Source organism: Rattus norvegicus, chromosome 11 (assembly GCF_021556685.1).
Source record: "Rattus norvegicus strain SHRSP/BbbUtx chromosome 11, alternate assembly SHRSP_T2T, whole genome shotgun sequence".
Taxonomy (NCBI): domain Eukaryota; kingdom Metazoa; phylum Chordata; class Mammalia; order Rodentia; family Muridae; genus Rattus; species Rattus norvegicus.
Window position 1 is genome coordinate 96,957,099 of NC_141544.1, and position 16,552 is coordinate 96,973,650.

The 16,552-nt window shown below is 45.0% G+C and overlaps 1 protein-coding gene across 7 annotated transcripts in view; it reads left to right on the forward strand.

The window, feature by feature from the left end:
- The window catches only part of Med15 (mediator complex subunit 15), a 74,331-nt gene that overhangs the window by 12,139 nt on the left and 45,640 nt on the right, over positions 1-16,552 (forward strand). For all 7 annotated transcript variants that reach the window (XR_015632833.1, XR_015632834.1, XR_015632835.1 and 4 more), the window contains 1 exon segment: positions 11,858-11,945. Coding sequence is in view for 4 of the 7 variants with exons in the window: in XM_087576670.1 (XP_087432796.1) it covers positions 11,858-11,945 (88 nt within the window). In the remaining 3 variants the exon portion in view is untranslated.

Below are 16,552 nucleotides of genomic sequence, written 5' to 3' on the forward strand. Positions count from 1 at the left end.
TCCTATTTCCTTTGAGAGGTAACAATGTACGGCCAGTTTTCTTTCACATGCATTTTCTATTCTCTTTTGGACTATTGTAACTTACACCTAGGATGCCATGTGTTTTAGCTGTGACTGCTGATCTCTAAAGATAGGCTCCCTGCCCCAGTACCACAAAACCATGTAGGCAGAGTGTTGTGTGATTTTGCTTGGTGACAGTTGAGATGTGCAGGAGCCCCAGGCTGACATCAGATCAGGGATTAAAAGGTCTTTCCAGCTCTTGGTTCTTGTTTGAGGCCGTGCCTGACTACATTATCTCTGGCTGTCCTGGAATTCACTGTGTAGACCATGAACTTGCAGAGGTATGACTGCTTTTGAGTGTTGAGACTGAAGGCCTAGACCACCGCTCCTGTTTTCTTAGGTTTTTTTTTTTAATATATATATTTTTAAAGATTTATTTATTTTATGTGTTTGAGTACACTGTTGCTGTCTTCAGACACACCAGAAGAGGGCATTGGATCACTTACAGATGGTTGCAAGCCACCGTGTGGTTGCTGGGATTTGAACACAGGACCTATGGAAGAGCAGTCAGTGCTCTTAACCACTGAGCCATCTCACAGCCCAGTTCTCTTGAGGTTAAACCAACAGGTTGAAAATAGCAGAGGCTCCTGTAATTTGAGGCAGCTCAGAGTTTGAAGACAGACAGACAGACAAACAGACAGGCTCTTCTTCAGATTAACCCTCATTGATTTCAGTCACTGGTATTCCTGGGAGCAGAAGGAGAGTTCAGTTGAGCAGCTGAGAGAAGTGTGAAGAGAAAATGTGCAAGTCTCTGCTCTCTTCAAGTCCAAAATGTCCATTCCTGTGTGTAGACAAATAGTTAAATTCTGAAATACATTATTTTTGTAAGCCTGGGGTTGGAGAGACACCTCAGTTGTTGGGCGTGCTTACTGAAGTTTCAATCCCAGCACCCATGCAGCAAGCTGGGATCTTACAGACACACGTGTAACTCCAACTCTGAAGAGTTGAGTGCTCTTTCTGACCTCCGTGTGTGTACAGATTTACATCTACACACAATGTGCTCATACACACATGGGTGAATGACTCTAAAGTCAGGGAACCCGCTAATGTCTGAAAACTGCATGTTCGCTGATAAAAAGAAGAAACTGTAGTATAGTTTGGCTGATGTGTCTTGGCTACCTGTAAAGTCCAGAGCCCAGGTATTTGCTTTGGTGGCCAAATAATTGATGCCTCACCATTCCCTCCTTCTAAGGTGAAACCACCTAGATACTGAGACAGAGAACTGGCTGCTGTGCCATCAGAAGGTGGACAGGGATGTGGGATGCTGCTGCTCAGAAGACTACATGTGAGCCAGGCCTGTGGGAAGGACAGACAAACCTTTGAATGTGGGATGAGGTGACACGTTGGAGCTGCAGCTAGAAGGAACCTTTCAGCTCTATTGGCTTTGCCTACCTTCAAGTCCCTACCAACTTCAGCTTTGTGACCGGAAGAATGCTTGGTGTGTTGATAGAAGAGAAGCTTTGTGTCTTTTAGCTGACGTAGGAAGGGTTAGAAATGTGACTTAGCAGGGAACAGAGTCCAGAGATAGAATACTTGCCTAGCATGCACAACCCTGGATTCCATCTTGAGTACCACAAAGAAAAATGAATCAGGTTTTCCTCACCATGGCTGATGTTCATTGAGTGACTCATATCATCTTAGAACAGAAAGACATTTTAGCTCATACTCACAATGGGCAAGCAAATTTCCAAGTTTTTGAACTAGCTTTAAACTTTTAAGAAGTTTTTTATTTTAAGACTTATTTTAAATTGTGTTTCAGGGTATTGTATGTGCAGGTGCCTGAGGAAGCCAGAAGAGGGAGTCAGATCTGGAGCTGTAGTTGCAGGTGGTAGTGAGCCACCAGACAAAGGTGCTGGGAACTGAACTCTTCTGGAAGAGCAGTACAAAGTCTTAACCTCTGTGCCACCTCTCCATCCCCAGAAGTTTTCTGTTTTTGTGCTACATTATGTGCATTTTCTCTCTTTAAAAATAATTATGTATGTGAGTGCTTTGGCTATGTCTGTGTACATACACTACATGGCACTTCTGGCACTTACGGTAGTCAGAAGAGGGCATTAGATCCCTGGAACTGGAGTGACTTAGAGTAACTCGTCTTAGTCCTTCCATTGCTGTGAAGAGACGCCATGACCAAGACAACTCTTATTAGGACATTTCATTGGAGCTGTCTTACAGGTTCAGAGGTTTAGTTCATTATCATCATGGTGGGAAGGATGGCAGTGTGCAGGCAGGCATGGTGCAGGAGGAGCTGAGAGTTCTACATCTTCATCTGAAGGCTGCTAGCAGAAGACTGTCTTCCAGGCAGTTAGGATGAGAGTTAAAGCCCACACCCACAGTGACATACCTATTCCAACAAGGCCACACCTAATAGTGCCACTCCCTGGACTGAGCACATACAAGCCATAGTATTCCACCCTCTGGCCTCCATAGGCTTGTTCAAACATGAGTCTGTGGGAGCCATACACAAACACAGCATAATGCAAAATACATTTAGTCCAGCTTCAAAAGTCTCCATAGTCTATGGTACTCTAAACAATGTTAAAAGTTCAAAGGCTTTTCTGAGATCCCTAATTCAAGACAGGAAACCAGCTGGACAAATTCCAATTTCTGCATCTTCATGTCTGATGTCAAAGCAGTTTTCAGATCTCCAACTCCCTTTTCATTTTTGTTGATGACTACAACAAACTTCTTCCTGGGATGGCTCCACTCCCTGTTAGCAGCTTTCCTCAGCAGATAGCCCACAGTTCTGGTGTCTCTGAGACAGCTTCAATGTTCCAGTGTTCCAGTGTCTGGGACCCATGATCTTCTGGGCTCCTCCAAAGGGCTAGTGTCACTTCTCCAGCTCTGCCTTCTGTAGCACTCTAAACTGATCCACTCCACTGCTACTCTGTTCTTGGTCATCATCCCATGGTACTGGCGTCCCTACAATACGCTGGGGTCTTCCATTGCAACTAGGCTTCATCAATAGTCTCTCACAGGCTCTCTTCATGGAACCAAGCCTTAACTCCTTTGCATGACCCCTTCAGTCCTGGGCCATCAACTGCACCATGGCCCCCCTGTTCTATTACATTATCACCATCTCCTTCACTGGAACTTGCTCCTTAGGCTGACTTTGAACTCAGAGCTACATATCTGTTTCCTAAACACTGGGATTAAAGGTATGGTCCACCAAGTCTGGATTTAAGTTTTTCTTCACCTAGAACTTGGCTCTGTTCTAGGCTGGCCTTGAACTCAGAGATCTGCTTATCTTTGCCTCCTGGGATTAAAGGTCTGTACTACTGTGCCCGTACTACTTAGCTGGGTGGGATATTGCCCCAAGGTCACTACTCCCTTAATTCAATTTAATATCCTTGAATACAGGATTCATCTATATTTCACTTCCTGGTGCCCCTTTAATATTCAAACCATATATTTTCTAATTTTCCTTTCTCAACTTGCTATGCTTGTTTAAAATGCTCTTCATTCGATTTAACCAGAGAACAAAGTCTATGATGGGCATTTCTGAGAATTCCTTTTTCAATGCAGTTAACCTTAGTCTTAGGCAGACTCTTCAGACAAGGGCAAAAAGTATTCACGTTCTTCACCAAAGTACCACAAATACAGTCTCTAGGTCACATATTGAAATTCTTCACTGAAACCTCTTGGGCCAGATTTGCACAATTGAAATCACTCTCAGCAGCAAAGTCTTTCATATTTCTACTAGGATAGCCCATTAAGCCCCATTTAAAGCATTCCATTGCTTTACAAATCTACATTTTTCCAAACAAAGGCATGGTCAGGTCTGTCACAGCAATACCCCACTCCTGGCACCAAATTCTGTGTTAGGGTTTTACTGCTGTGAACAGACACTATGACCAAGGCAAGTCTTATAAAGGACAACATTTAACTGGGGCTGGCTTACAGATTCAGAGGTTCGGTCCATTATTGAGGCAGGAACATGGCAGCATTCAGGCAGGCATGGTGTAGGCAGAGCTGAGAGTTCTACACCTTCATCAGAAGACTGCTAGCAAAATACTGACTTCCAGGCAGCTAGGATGAAAGTCTTTTTTTTTTTTTAAGATTTATTCTTTTTTTCGGAGCTGGGGACCAAACCCAGGGCCTTGCGCTTGCTAGGCAAGTGCTCTACCGCTGAGCTAAATCCCCAACCCCGATTTATTCATTTATTATATATAGGTACACAGTAGCTGTCTTCAGATACACCAGAGGAGGGCATCGGATCTCTTTACAGATGGTTGTGAGCCACCATGTGGTTGCTGGGAGTTGAACTCAGGACCTCTGGAAGAGTAGTCCGGTGCTCTTAACCGCTGAGCCATCTCTCCAGCCCAGGATGAAAGTCTTAAAACCCATGCCCGAAGTGACACACCTACTCCAACAGGGCCACAAGTTTTAATAGTGCCACTCTCTGGGCAAGTTACTCTAGGCAAGTCACTTTCAGGCGTCTCCTCTGCCATAGCTCTCTGCTTTATTTCTTGAGACAGGGTCTCTCACTGCCTGGAGTTGGGTTACAGATGAGTGCTATTGCAGCTGTCTGCCTACATGGCACTGGTGTCCAGACTCGGGGTCTTATGCTTGTGCACCCATCACTTTACCATTGAACCTTCTCCCCAGCCCCTTGAAATTTAAAATGCATATGAATTGCAAAAGTCATTGGCCCTTTACATACGAACACTTCTCAAAGGTAGCACTCACCTCTGACTCTTGCTGTGTCTTCTGGCATGCACCTGTGGGTTTTTTTTTTTGTTTTTGTTTTTGTTTTTTTTGTTTTTTAAAAACAGGCTTCAGCTTTACTCCTCCCCCCTGCCGCCCCCTGCTCCCACTGCTCCCCCACCCCCTCCCTGCTCCCCCCCCCTTCCCTGCCTCCTCGCCCTTCGCCTTTCTCCTTTCTCCTCCTTCGCTGTTGGGATAATGTTTATATGCACTGTGTGAAGACTTGTCTCTGTCCTTCCTTGCCTGCCTAAGGCACCTTCCTCGCCTGTGTTCTTAGCAGCTTGCACGTGCTGCTTCCTTATGAGCTGTGTGAATGATATGCAGACTTTGCTATGCAGCTATACATTCTATTATCTCTCCTGCTGCTCCCAATGTGTGGCTGGGTAAATCAGTAACAAATGTTCGTGTTTTATGCCTATACACACAGGACACCGAGCACAGCAGCACACTGCACTTGACAGTTGTTTTTGCCTTTGGGCAGTAGGGGGCTGTTTTTCTGGGTACTTGTTAATTTTTCCCATGCCATTTTCTTTGTATCTCAGCACAGTTAACCTTGGGCTTCATGTTCTTTGTCAGTTTTTTCCTGGGACCTACCTTCTAGAGCCTGTAGGTGTGATAAGGATAGACATTAGGCTTTTCCAGAGAATACGTGCATGTGGTCTCTGAGATTGTTACACACTGTAAAGAAGGAGGTAGGGGTGCCTTTCCTTGTCTCTTCTAGAGATGCTAGTAAAAAAGATGACAAACATGCTGAGTACTTCTCTCTGTTAGCATGCTGAGTACTTCTCTCTGTTAGCATGCTGAGTACTTCTCTCTGTTAGCAAGCTGAGTACTTCTCTCTGTTAGCATGCTGAGTACTTCTCTCTGTTAGCAAGCTGAGTACTTCTCTCTGTTAGCATGCTGAGTACTTCTCTCTGTTAGCATGCTGAGTACTTCTCTCTGTTAGCAAGCCAACATAATAGCTGCCATCCTAGTACTGCACACCCTTTCTCACTTGTGTTCAAGGACTTTATTACTAGTGGTGTAGGTTTTAAACATTCAGGGTGAGGAGTCTCACATGCAAGCTGTGGGCTTCTATTCTAGGTGGGTGTACATAGGTAGTGATTTGCCAGCAGGCCACTTACATAATAGCTGTGGGCAGCAATTCCTACCACTTGGCAAGTGGAGGCAGGAGGATCAGAAATTCAAGGTCATTCTTAGCTACATAGTTGAAAGCCAGCGTGGGCCTTATGAAACCTGTCTTGAAATACAAACAGCAACAAGAACAAGGCCAAGAAACCCACTCAAAAGGAGAGGCCAGCCTGGGCTACAGAGCAAGATCCATGACAGTCAGAATTACATAGAAAGACCCTGTCTGAAAAAAAACACCACTAGCAACAAAATAAGCAAAACAAAAACAAGAACAAAAGCGCGCGCGCACACACACACACACACACACACACACACACACACACACACAAGAACCTTAAAAAATGGGGGTTGGGGATTTAGCTCAGTGGTAGAGCGCTTGCCTAGCAAGCGCAAGGCCCTGGGTTCGGTCCCCAGCTCCGAAAAAAAAGAAAAAAGGAAAAAAATGGGGGTTGGGGAGTCTCCTGGTTTTTTGAGCTCAGAATGGTGATTTCTGACCACAAGGGAGAAAGCCGTCTTTCTATGTTAGGCATCTGTAGGAGACCAGAGGAGCAGGTACTCTTTCCTTTCATCAGTGTGAAAGAAGGTAGGCCAAGAAAAGAGGCTGGCATTGCCTTGGATGGAGGAAGTAATGAAGAAAGCTGGGGTCAGAGTCCTAATTGAGAGCTGTGAGGGGCCCTTTGGTGATAACTAGGGCTCTAAGAACAGGGCATGGAAAAGAGGATCAGGGAACAGTTGGAGGGAAGACTAGTCTGTTTATTAGCACAGCCACAGGAGGGTCCTTTGCGAGAGTGGCAGAGTGGTCTACTGTTGAGTGTACCCCAGATGAATCAGAGTCTGGTGGGGACAGCTTTTCCTGAAGGGGCTGCAGGAACTCACTGGTACCTCATCTGGGCAGACTAATATTTCTGTGTGGTGGAAGTGTTAGGATTCCATCTCACCGCACAGTTAAGTAGCTCTGGCTGACCTAAAATTCAGAGATCTACCCACCACTGCCCCACAGAATGCTAGGATTAAAGCAATAGTTCTCACCCTCCCTAATGATGTCTGACCCTTTAATACAGTACCTCATGTTATAGTGACACCTCCACCACCATAAAATTATTTTTGTTGCTACTTCATAACTAATTTTGCTACTGTTGTGAATTTTAATGTAAATATCTGATATGTGACTCCTGTGAAAGGGTCAGTTCAACCCTAGAAAGGGGTTGAGACCTACCAGTTGAGAAATGCTGGATTAAAGGCTTGTGTTACCATGCCTAGTCCCAGCAGGGTGGGTGGGTTTCTTTCTTTCTTCCTTCCTTTCTTTCTTTCCTTCTTTCCTTCTTTCTTTCTTTCTTTCTTTCTTTCTTTCTTTCTAAAAAGATTTATTTATTTATTTATTTATTTATTTATTTATTGTATGTGAGTACACTGTAGCTGTCTTCAGACACACTAGAAGAGGGCATCGGATCCCTTACAGATGGTTGTGAGCCACCATGTGGTTGTTGGGAATTGAACTCAGAACCTCTAGAAGAGCAGTCAGTGTATATTCTTTTTTTTTTTTTTTTTTTTTTTTTTTTGGTTCTTTTTTTTTTTTGGAGCTGGGGACCGAAGCCAGGGCCTTGCGCTTCCTAGGCAAGCGCTCTACCACTGAGCTAAATCCCCAACCCCCAGTGTATATTCTTAACTTGAGCCATCTCTCTGGTTCTCCAACCCCAGGGTAGGGTTTTTTTAATGTTTCAGATATACCATATTCCAAGGGCAGCTGTGGAACTCAGGGCACCTTCCAACCCTTCTTGGGAAGGAAGTTCTATGCCAAAATGATTAGTCAGTCCCAGTAGGCTACATTCTAAACCAGACACCAAGGCAACTGTGGTCAGGAGAACTGGGTGGTACAAGAAAGGGAGCTAGTGCCTCACCCCAAGGGAGACAGAAGTGGCTATATGTGTCAAAGTGCTTGGTAAGCATTCTGGGGGTAGTCAAAAGGGACAAGATAGCAGCTAGGTCTATTCCAGTGTGGACTAGAACCAGTCACAGCCTCTGTGGTCTAAGGGAGGACCTGAAATTAACAAAGAGTCTGAATTGGGGGCCACACCCAAGACCAGAAGCGGTAAGGCGCTTGTTAGGGACAAAGTGCAAGGTGCAGGAAGGCCAGGTGCCTGCCTGCTTTCCATTCTACTGGCTAGCTTTGCTGTATGGAGAGTGATCTTCTGACTAGAAATAAGAGTAAAAATATTTTCAGTCATTTGCAGGACTGAAAACAGCAATCAAGGCATCTGGATTTATTAAATATGAAGAGACTTGTCTGTGCAGACACTGCAAATGGGATATGAGATTAGCAGAATATCGTATTGCTCTGCACAGCTCACAGCAGACCTGGCTTCTTCCAGTTGAGGTTGTGTCCAGTCCCTGTGGTGTGGTTTGTTGTTTTCGTGGTGTGCCCCACCCCCAGTATATTCAAACTTGTCAGAATAGGATTATTTTTGGCCTCTAGCTATGTTGATGCTCTTCAAACTCTGGGTCACTAAGTCAATGTCCACACCATCTGTATCATCACTACTCTCTTGGGAGGGTAGAACTCACCCTTTGGCAATGTCCTCTGGCATCTGGTAATACAGAAGTGATGAAATTGGTGCTATAAGAATTTAGCTGAGAAGCCAGCAGTGATGCTCACGTTTAATCCCACTACTCAGGAAGCAGAGACTGGCAAAGCTCTGAGTTTGAGGCCAGCCTAGTCTACAGAGCAAGTTCCAGTACAGCTAGGATTACTCAGAGAGACCTTATCTTTGGGGGTAGGGTGGAGTGGGGGTGGGGGCAAAAAACAAAACAGAAAAAAAGTAAGGAAAGGAAAGAATTTGCTGAGGAACACTGCCTCCAATGTTATTGGAAGCTCAGGAATACACGACAAGACTTGTTTGGAACTGTAGGAGTGAAAATTCAAGTGCAGGGTTGCTGAGAAAGTTTCTGCTAATGTTTGTTCTCTGAAATTGAGCTCCAGTTAGTTTCTATTCCCATAACAAAAGGAGACAACCCTGATTTACAACTGGCCCTTAGACCATCCGCTTATCAAAGAACAGGCTTTTAAAGGATTGATCATAGGAATAGTCAAGGTCTCAAGCACTATAAGGCTTGATCCATCTTTAAGCCCCCTGTGCTCTTTTCAGAAGAAGCATAATTTTGCTGGGTTTTCTGCCTTAATTCTCACCCTCGGTAACAACCATGACAGGAACAACACATTGTACTTAAGAAAGGATTCAGGCAGCACCTGCAGTGTAAATGCCCATCTGCCCTAGTGGTCAGGCCATAGTTTCCCCTCTTCGTTAAGTTGTTGAGATCTAAGCTGGAACCTGAGGGAGCTTTAAGGAGGACTGCGCAGGTGGAATACATAAGGCTAAGGCTGAGATGCGCAGGTAGTGTTCTGTTCCCTTTTGTGCTGAATCCTTTGTGTGACTACCAGAACCAGTCATGTGCTATTACTAAAAATCCATTCCTTTTCCTTTATTATCCTTTAAGGACTCAGGGTGATTTCTCATGGGAAGGCATATTAACCCATATCACTGGTACACTTGACTTACTGCTCACCAAGCACATTTCTTTGTCCAGGTCTCTGATTGTGGTTTGTTTTCCTACGGTCTCAAAGCTGTCACAGTATGCTATATCCTGGAACTGTCTGTTACCTGCATAAAGCTACCTGGTGTTCTCTTGAGTTGAGGCTGTGTTGTGTCAACTGGTAGTAGTGAAGGTCCTTGCCAGCAGTTTGGGAGGACTCTCTTAGGAGTCTGGCTCAGCCTTCAGTGATGACACAGAGCCCATCTGTGCAACTATATCCCTGTCAGACGCCTGTGCTTGCTCCCTCTTTCTGTGTCCATGTGAATGTTGGGAATATGCTACTTATCAATAGTGTTTGATTGACTTTCTGACCACCCTTGGGGCTGGGTATTGGTAGGCTGTTCTGCATCTCTAAATTCTTACTATAGTTCTGTGGTTGTTTACTTCTTGGTCACTTTTATATACCTACCAGAGGTCAGGAAGAGGGACAGGTAGGTCTTTTGAGATAAACGGGAGGCACGATTCTGAACACAGGTTTGTTTCATCTCAGTGACTTTTATCGCCTACTGGGTGATGCTTCCATTTCCAGTGAGAAGCCCTGCAGTCTCAGCACTCACACTTGATCTCGAGCACCTGCTCCTGCTATATCTGTTCCTTCCTATGCTTCCTGTGCGCTGGGCTGGTCTTGGTACTGTTCTACTCCATTATTCTCATGTCTCTTGTGGCTCCAGGGATCTTTTCTCATATCTGTGCCATACCTGTATGCACCTTGCCAGAGCCACAGCCACAGCCAGAGCCAGAACTTCAGAAAGTAGGTAGAAGAGGCCAGAACTTCAGACATGTTGTTAGTAAAGGATCCAGCAGTGTGATGTTTTATATGTAATTTAATATATATATATATATTTTTTTTTTTGGTTCTTTTTTTCAGAGCTAGGGACCGAACCCAGGGCCTTGAGCTTCCTAGGTAAGCGCTCTACCACTGAGCTAAATCCCCGGCCCCGTAATTTAATATATTAATTATTATGGGGTAGAGAGAGTATGAGTATGCTGTGGCATGCATGTTGGGGCCAGAGGGCAACTTTATGGTACCAGTTCTTCCACCTTTACATGGTCCAGGGATCAACCTCAGGTTGCCAGGCTTGTGTAGCAAGTGCTAACTGCTGCACATCTCACTCTGTGCACGATGTGTTTGCTGTCTCTCACTGATATTTCTACATGGGGTTTTCTGTGATTTCATAGGTGCAGTGCTGTAGTCCATACATGCTTTTTAGTAAGTAGACTGAGTCTGAGTCGGTTTGTGTTTTGGGGGTCAGAATGCTTTTGAGTACCAACTGGACTGACTTTTATCCCACTGAGTTGAAACCCAGAGTCCCCAACTTGCTGTTAGTTTGCCAACAAACCCAGTGCTACAGGAAAATAGGCTGTGACCAACAGTAGCTACTATCTCAGGTCCCATAGCCCAAAGTAATATGCTTCTTATTAGCAGATACGTGCCTGTTCTTTCCTTTTAGAAAATATTTATTTTCTTATTTTCTTTTATGCGTATGAGTGTTTTTCCTGTATGAATGCATGAATACCGAGTACAGTGCCCTCAGAGGCAGAAGATGATATTACAATTCCCAGAACTGGAGTTACAGGTGATTGTAAACCACTATGTGGGTGCTGGGAATCAAACTCAAGTCCTGAGAGAGCAGCAAAGTGCTCTTAACCACTGAACCATCTCTCCAGCCCCCACATCTGTTCTTTCTGTGTTGTGTGTACAGGTAGAGGGAGGCAGTATGTGCTCTCAGACCTCTGTTTGGTCCATGTGCATAGGTCTTCCCCCAGAGTATGAAAGAGAACTTTTGTTAGGGTGGTCCTGTTTATGTCTGTATATAAATGTGTTTTGATGCTGTGTTACTGTTTTACAGTGGTGCACTATCTCCTGTCGTTCTTGTATCTCCTGTTGTTCTTAGTAGTTAGACGTTGGAGCTGGGCTCCTTGATCCTCTTAGGAAGATGTGACAGATATACACAGACTCTTGCCCTGTGGGAATGGGATGTGACTTGTTTGGACTGTTCATTTTACAGGTGAGAAATGCAGAACTGCAGTCTCACAGTACTCAGATATAGAGTTGGGTAGGGGCTCAAGGCACTCACAGGCCTAAACATAGAGGCTGGCTAGCCATCCACTGACCTATAGACAGTGCTGATTGTAAGCAATCTCTTGGGACAGTCCCCCTGTACTTCATGCCCAGGGGCTTCTCTTTTCTTTATGGTAATTACCTTTTCTTTTCAACCTTTTTCTCTGATGTTTAGGTCTGGCCATTGCTATGCTGAGTGCCTCTCCCCGATTCCTCACCACGACTTCAGCCAGGCTGATTCCCCAGGGACAGGACATGTCTACCAGGGTAGATTTGCTAGTGTTTGTAAACATCTCTTCTTTTGTATTTCAGTGAGGATGCCATGAGGAAAGCTGGTGTGGCCCACAGTAAATCTAGCAAGGATATGGAGAGTCATGTGTTCCTGAAGGCCAAGACCCGGGTAAGACCTTGCTGGCCAGAGGGCCAGCAGAGCAGTTCCAGGAGGAGTGTACTGCTGATACTGAACCCTTCTACTGGGATCTCAGAGAAGGGAGTGCTTGCTTGCTGCTCTCAGGTACATCTGGCTGCGCCACAGCACTCTGGAACCTCCCATGTATCCATGGAAAAGTCAAGACTCTTAGGGGGCACTGTGGCTACAGGCCCTGCCTCTAACCCCGGCCTCATTACTGACCATGCCATAGGAATGTAGTTGGCCCTGTGATTCCCACAGGGAACTCCTTGGATCCCATTGCTTCTATAAAAGAGATGCTGGCTTTGTGCTACACATCCCTGAGGCAGGAGTCTAGAGTCATCCTTGGTTTCTCTGTTCAGGGAGGCAGCCAATGCTGGGGAAGTTGAGGCTGGAACTTTCCGGGTAGAATTGGAAGAAGAATTTCCAGGCTGGTGCAGCACCATGGCCTTTATATAACCTTCCAGTGTGTTAGTTCTCAGGAGTGGAGATTAGAAATGAGACAAAAGACTGTGAAAGATGGCTTAGCAATTACAAGACCATACTATTCTCAAAGAGGACTCAAGTTCAGTTCCCAGGACCCATGTAGGATGGTTCACAGCAGCCTAAGACTCCATAGACACCTGTACTCACGTGCAGCACATCACTCCACTCCTGCCCGCACCCCTACCCCTACCTCTACACAATTTTAATTTAAAGCTGGATGCATGCTTTTAATCTTAGCACATAGGAGGCAGAAGCAAGTGGACTTGAGGCCAGCCTGATCTACATATCAAACGTTAAGCTAGCCAGGGCTACAAGTGAGACCATCTCCAAATAAATAAAATAAGTAATCTTTTTTTAATAAAAGAAGTGATAAAAGTGGAAGAAATGAAGTAAAATTGAAGTGGAGATGGACAATGTGTTTGTACAAGTATATGAAAGCACAGATTTCAGGAGCCGAGGACTGCTCTGTGCATGGATAAAATGCATTAGTTTTTCTTTTCCAAGCTTTGTTGAGATTGAATTAAGGTGTATCAAATTCACTCACTGGAGGTGTATAATTCAGTCATGCAGTGTAGTGTTAGAGAATTTACACAAGTTTGTAGGCATTAGCAGTCACACTTGGTTTGCCCGGCACCAGCTACTGCTTGTCTACTTCCCCATTCGAGCTTGCCTTTCAGCATAGTCAGCATGATGTGGTTTGTGCAACGTCTTTCACATAGCACAGTCTTGTCAGGGTTCGTACACGAACTATGCTGTAGTGCGTACCTGATTCCTTTTTCTTCTTTTCAAGGCAAGATTTCATGGTATAGACTAGGCTGGCCTCAACAGAGATCACCTGCTTCTGTATTAAAGGCATGTGCCTTCTTTGTTGAGTTATAGTCCATCCTGAATGGCCGTATCATCTTCTGTACATTGGTGAATGGGTTAGTCTTCATTTGAGTGGTTTTCATTTTGGGTCTATCAATGAGTAATGACTTATTTAAAGTACTCCTATACTAGGGGGTTTTGTTGTTTTTGTTGTTGTTGAGACAGGATTTTTTTGTTTAGCCCAGGCTGTCCTGGAACTCATTCTGTAGGTCAGGCTGGCCTTTAACTCAGAGATCTGCCTGCCTCTGCCTCCCGAGTGCTGGGATTAAAGGTGTGAGCTACCACACCACTTGCTTTCATCTACTAGGTTTTGTTTGTTTGTTTTTAAGATCTATTTCATTGGGAAAACAAAAAACTCCGTACATACTTGAGGTTTGAGTTTCTAAACTGTTTTCTGGAGTAGCTGTGTTAAGAACACCAAGGAGCCGATTCTGATGCTGTCACACTAGGGTCTCTTTTATTCAAGTTCGGGCTTACTTAATGCCAACTCTGATGCAGCAGGACCAGCAGGTGAAGCCCTGGGCCCTCACCGTGACAAGGTTGTGTAGGAAGTGGGGAGCAAGCATAGGGTGTCCAGCCTGGCAAACATCTAACTGAAGGACTACTGTAAGCCAGTAGTGCTCTGGAGCAAGGCCATGAATAATCACAAACGTCTGAAAGTGCATCTGAAACAAGCAGACTAATTTTGATTGACTGTTGCCAGGGAATAGCTAGGGAGTGACTCTGGGGTATGGGCCAAGGACAAGCCATGGGGTCCATCCTGGTACCTGGTGCAGCTTAGGTTCAGCTGCAGGCCAAGTTCTTAGGAGACCAGTCCCAAGATGGAGTAGGTTTGTCCTCTAAGCTGCATGGAGTCTACCAGCAGCATAAGGCTCTGTTGCCCCCAACATTTGCCATTGTCTTTGCTATGTGTGTGAGAAGTGGTTGCCAGTACTTCTGATTGCTGTTTGTCTGTGTAGTGATGATGTCACATGTCTGTAGTGCTTTTGAGCGGTTTGTAAACATTCTGTGGTAAAATGTCCATTTTTATCCTTAGGTCATTTTTTAATTAAGTTATTGATCTTTTTAGTAATTTTTTACATATTTGGATATCTAGATCATATAATTTGCAAATATCTGGGAGATGGAATATTTTTATTGTTTAGGTCTCTGTGTGTGTGTGTGTGTGTGTGTATGTGTGAGTGTGTGTGTGTGTGTGTGTGTGTGTGTGTGTGTGTGTGTGTTTGATGTCACTGCTGTTACCAGGAACTCTATCACTGAGGTATATCCCCAGCCCTATTATGACTCTCCTTTTGTTTTTGAGATATGGTTTGTTTCTCCATGTAACCCTCATTGTCTTGGAACTTGCTAGGTAGAGCAGGCTGGCCTCATTTTACAGAAATCTGTTTGCTTGTCTCCTGAGTGCTAGGATTAAGGTCGTAGGCTACAGTTAAAGGAATTTTGGTAGAGACTTAATTGAATGAAGTTGGATGTAATGGTGCACACCTTTAATCTTAGTACTTGGGAGGCAGAGGCCGGTGGTTTTCTGTGAGTTTGAAGCCAGTTTGGTCTACATAGTGAGTTCCAGGACGGCTGGTGCTGTAAGTGCTTGGGACTATGGGGTTCCGGGTAGGGACTGATAGGCAGGACCAGATGGCATCAACAACAAAAACCTTACTTGAATCATTTATTTCCAAAATGTAAGTTTTATTGATTCAGCTTGCTTATCAGTCTAAAGCTTGGTGTCTTAAAGGAGTAACCCTTTGGTTCTCCTGAGTCTGTGAGTCTGAAGTTGGGTTGGCACTTCTCCTTGTTTTACTTCTGATTTCTTGTGGCTGCTTTAGGGGTTGGGCTGGGCTGGGCTCAAAGGTCCATTGAAGGCTTCGCTCATGATTGTATGCTCCTTTAACCTACGTAGCTTTCACGGGGTCACTAGTGACATAACTGAGACTCCATTACATCGCTGTGTTTGTGTTTCTAAGGGAAGAGATGGAAGCTTCTGGTCTTCAGAAGGTCCTAGAACATTCTCTGTATACTAGCAGTTTAAGACCAGTGCAGGAGGTTCAGAGAAAAGATGCCTCTGCCTTTGGTGTGATCAGTATCCTGTTTGGACCAGGGAGTACAGTGACTCTTGCATGGCCACCACAGAGACTGGCCATCTCAGAGAGCTTTCCAGTGTCTGATGAATAGGCCATAGATACCAAAGCAGGAGCTAGAGCTCAGCCTCTCACCAGTGCAGTTCACTCCGCCTTGTCTGTGAGTCACAGCCTATTGACTGTTGGAAGTAGTGCCTTGATGATACATCTTTTCAAGCTGCTGTCTCTACCTCCCTGACTCCACAAGGAGGCCCCGACTAACTGGAAGAGAGCAGTTTGTAAGAGCAGTGTTGACCAGCCTGTATTTTTTTGTCTTGATTTTTTTTGAGACAGGTACTCACCGTGAAACTTTTGACTAGCCTGAAACTCACAGAGATCGCCTGCCTCTACCTTCCAAGTGCTGGGATTGAGGACGTGTACCCCATGCCTGGAGGTCTCTGTAGTTTTCTAGACAGTATGTGTGAGCACTGACATCTGAGCGCCCTCTTTTTACCTGCTCTTCCCCATGGAGGTCAATGCCTATTATGGTAGTGAGAACCTTTCTAGTTATGGAAGAAGGGAATGGTCTTGCCTTGAAATCCTGACAAGCATGCAGGTCCAGAAGCACCCACACCTGAAGGAAGCCAGGATTTCATTAATGACTCTGGCTGTTCAGTGTAGACTCAGGAGAGCCATGAATGTTCTTGTCTGGAAGTGTGTACCAAACTTTTGCTCGGTGGTAGGCACAGGCCTCCACTGTGTGGGCTTGTGTGTAAAGTTCTCCTCAGGCTTCATGATTCATTTACAGAATCTAAAGTGATGTGCATGATAAATCCATATCATCAGTACTTAAAATATTCGAGCCCACCTGACTCCTCACTCAGCCCTAGAGTATTCAGTGGTAGATTAGTCACTTATTGTGATGCTGTGACAAAATGCCTTACAGGAAGCAACTTGTGGAGGAAAGGGTTTATTTCACCTTACAGTTGAAGGTACAGTCCAGCATAACCAGAATGTCATGGCGGCATAAGGCACGTCGCAGCTTCAGTCAGGAACCAGCAGTGCTGGCACTCAGCTACCTAGCTGTTTTTAATGCAGTCCAGGACACCAGCCCAAGGAAAAGTGCTGCCTACCTACAGTACAGCTGAGAGGGCCTTTCTGCTTCCCTTAACCTGGTCTAGATGAGCACTC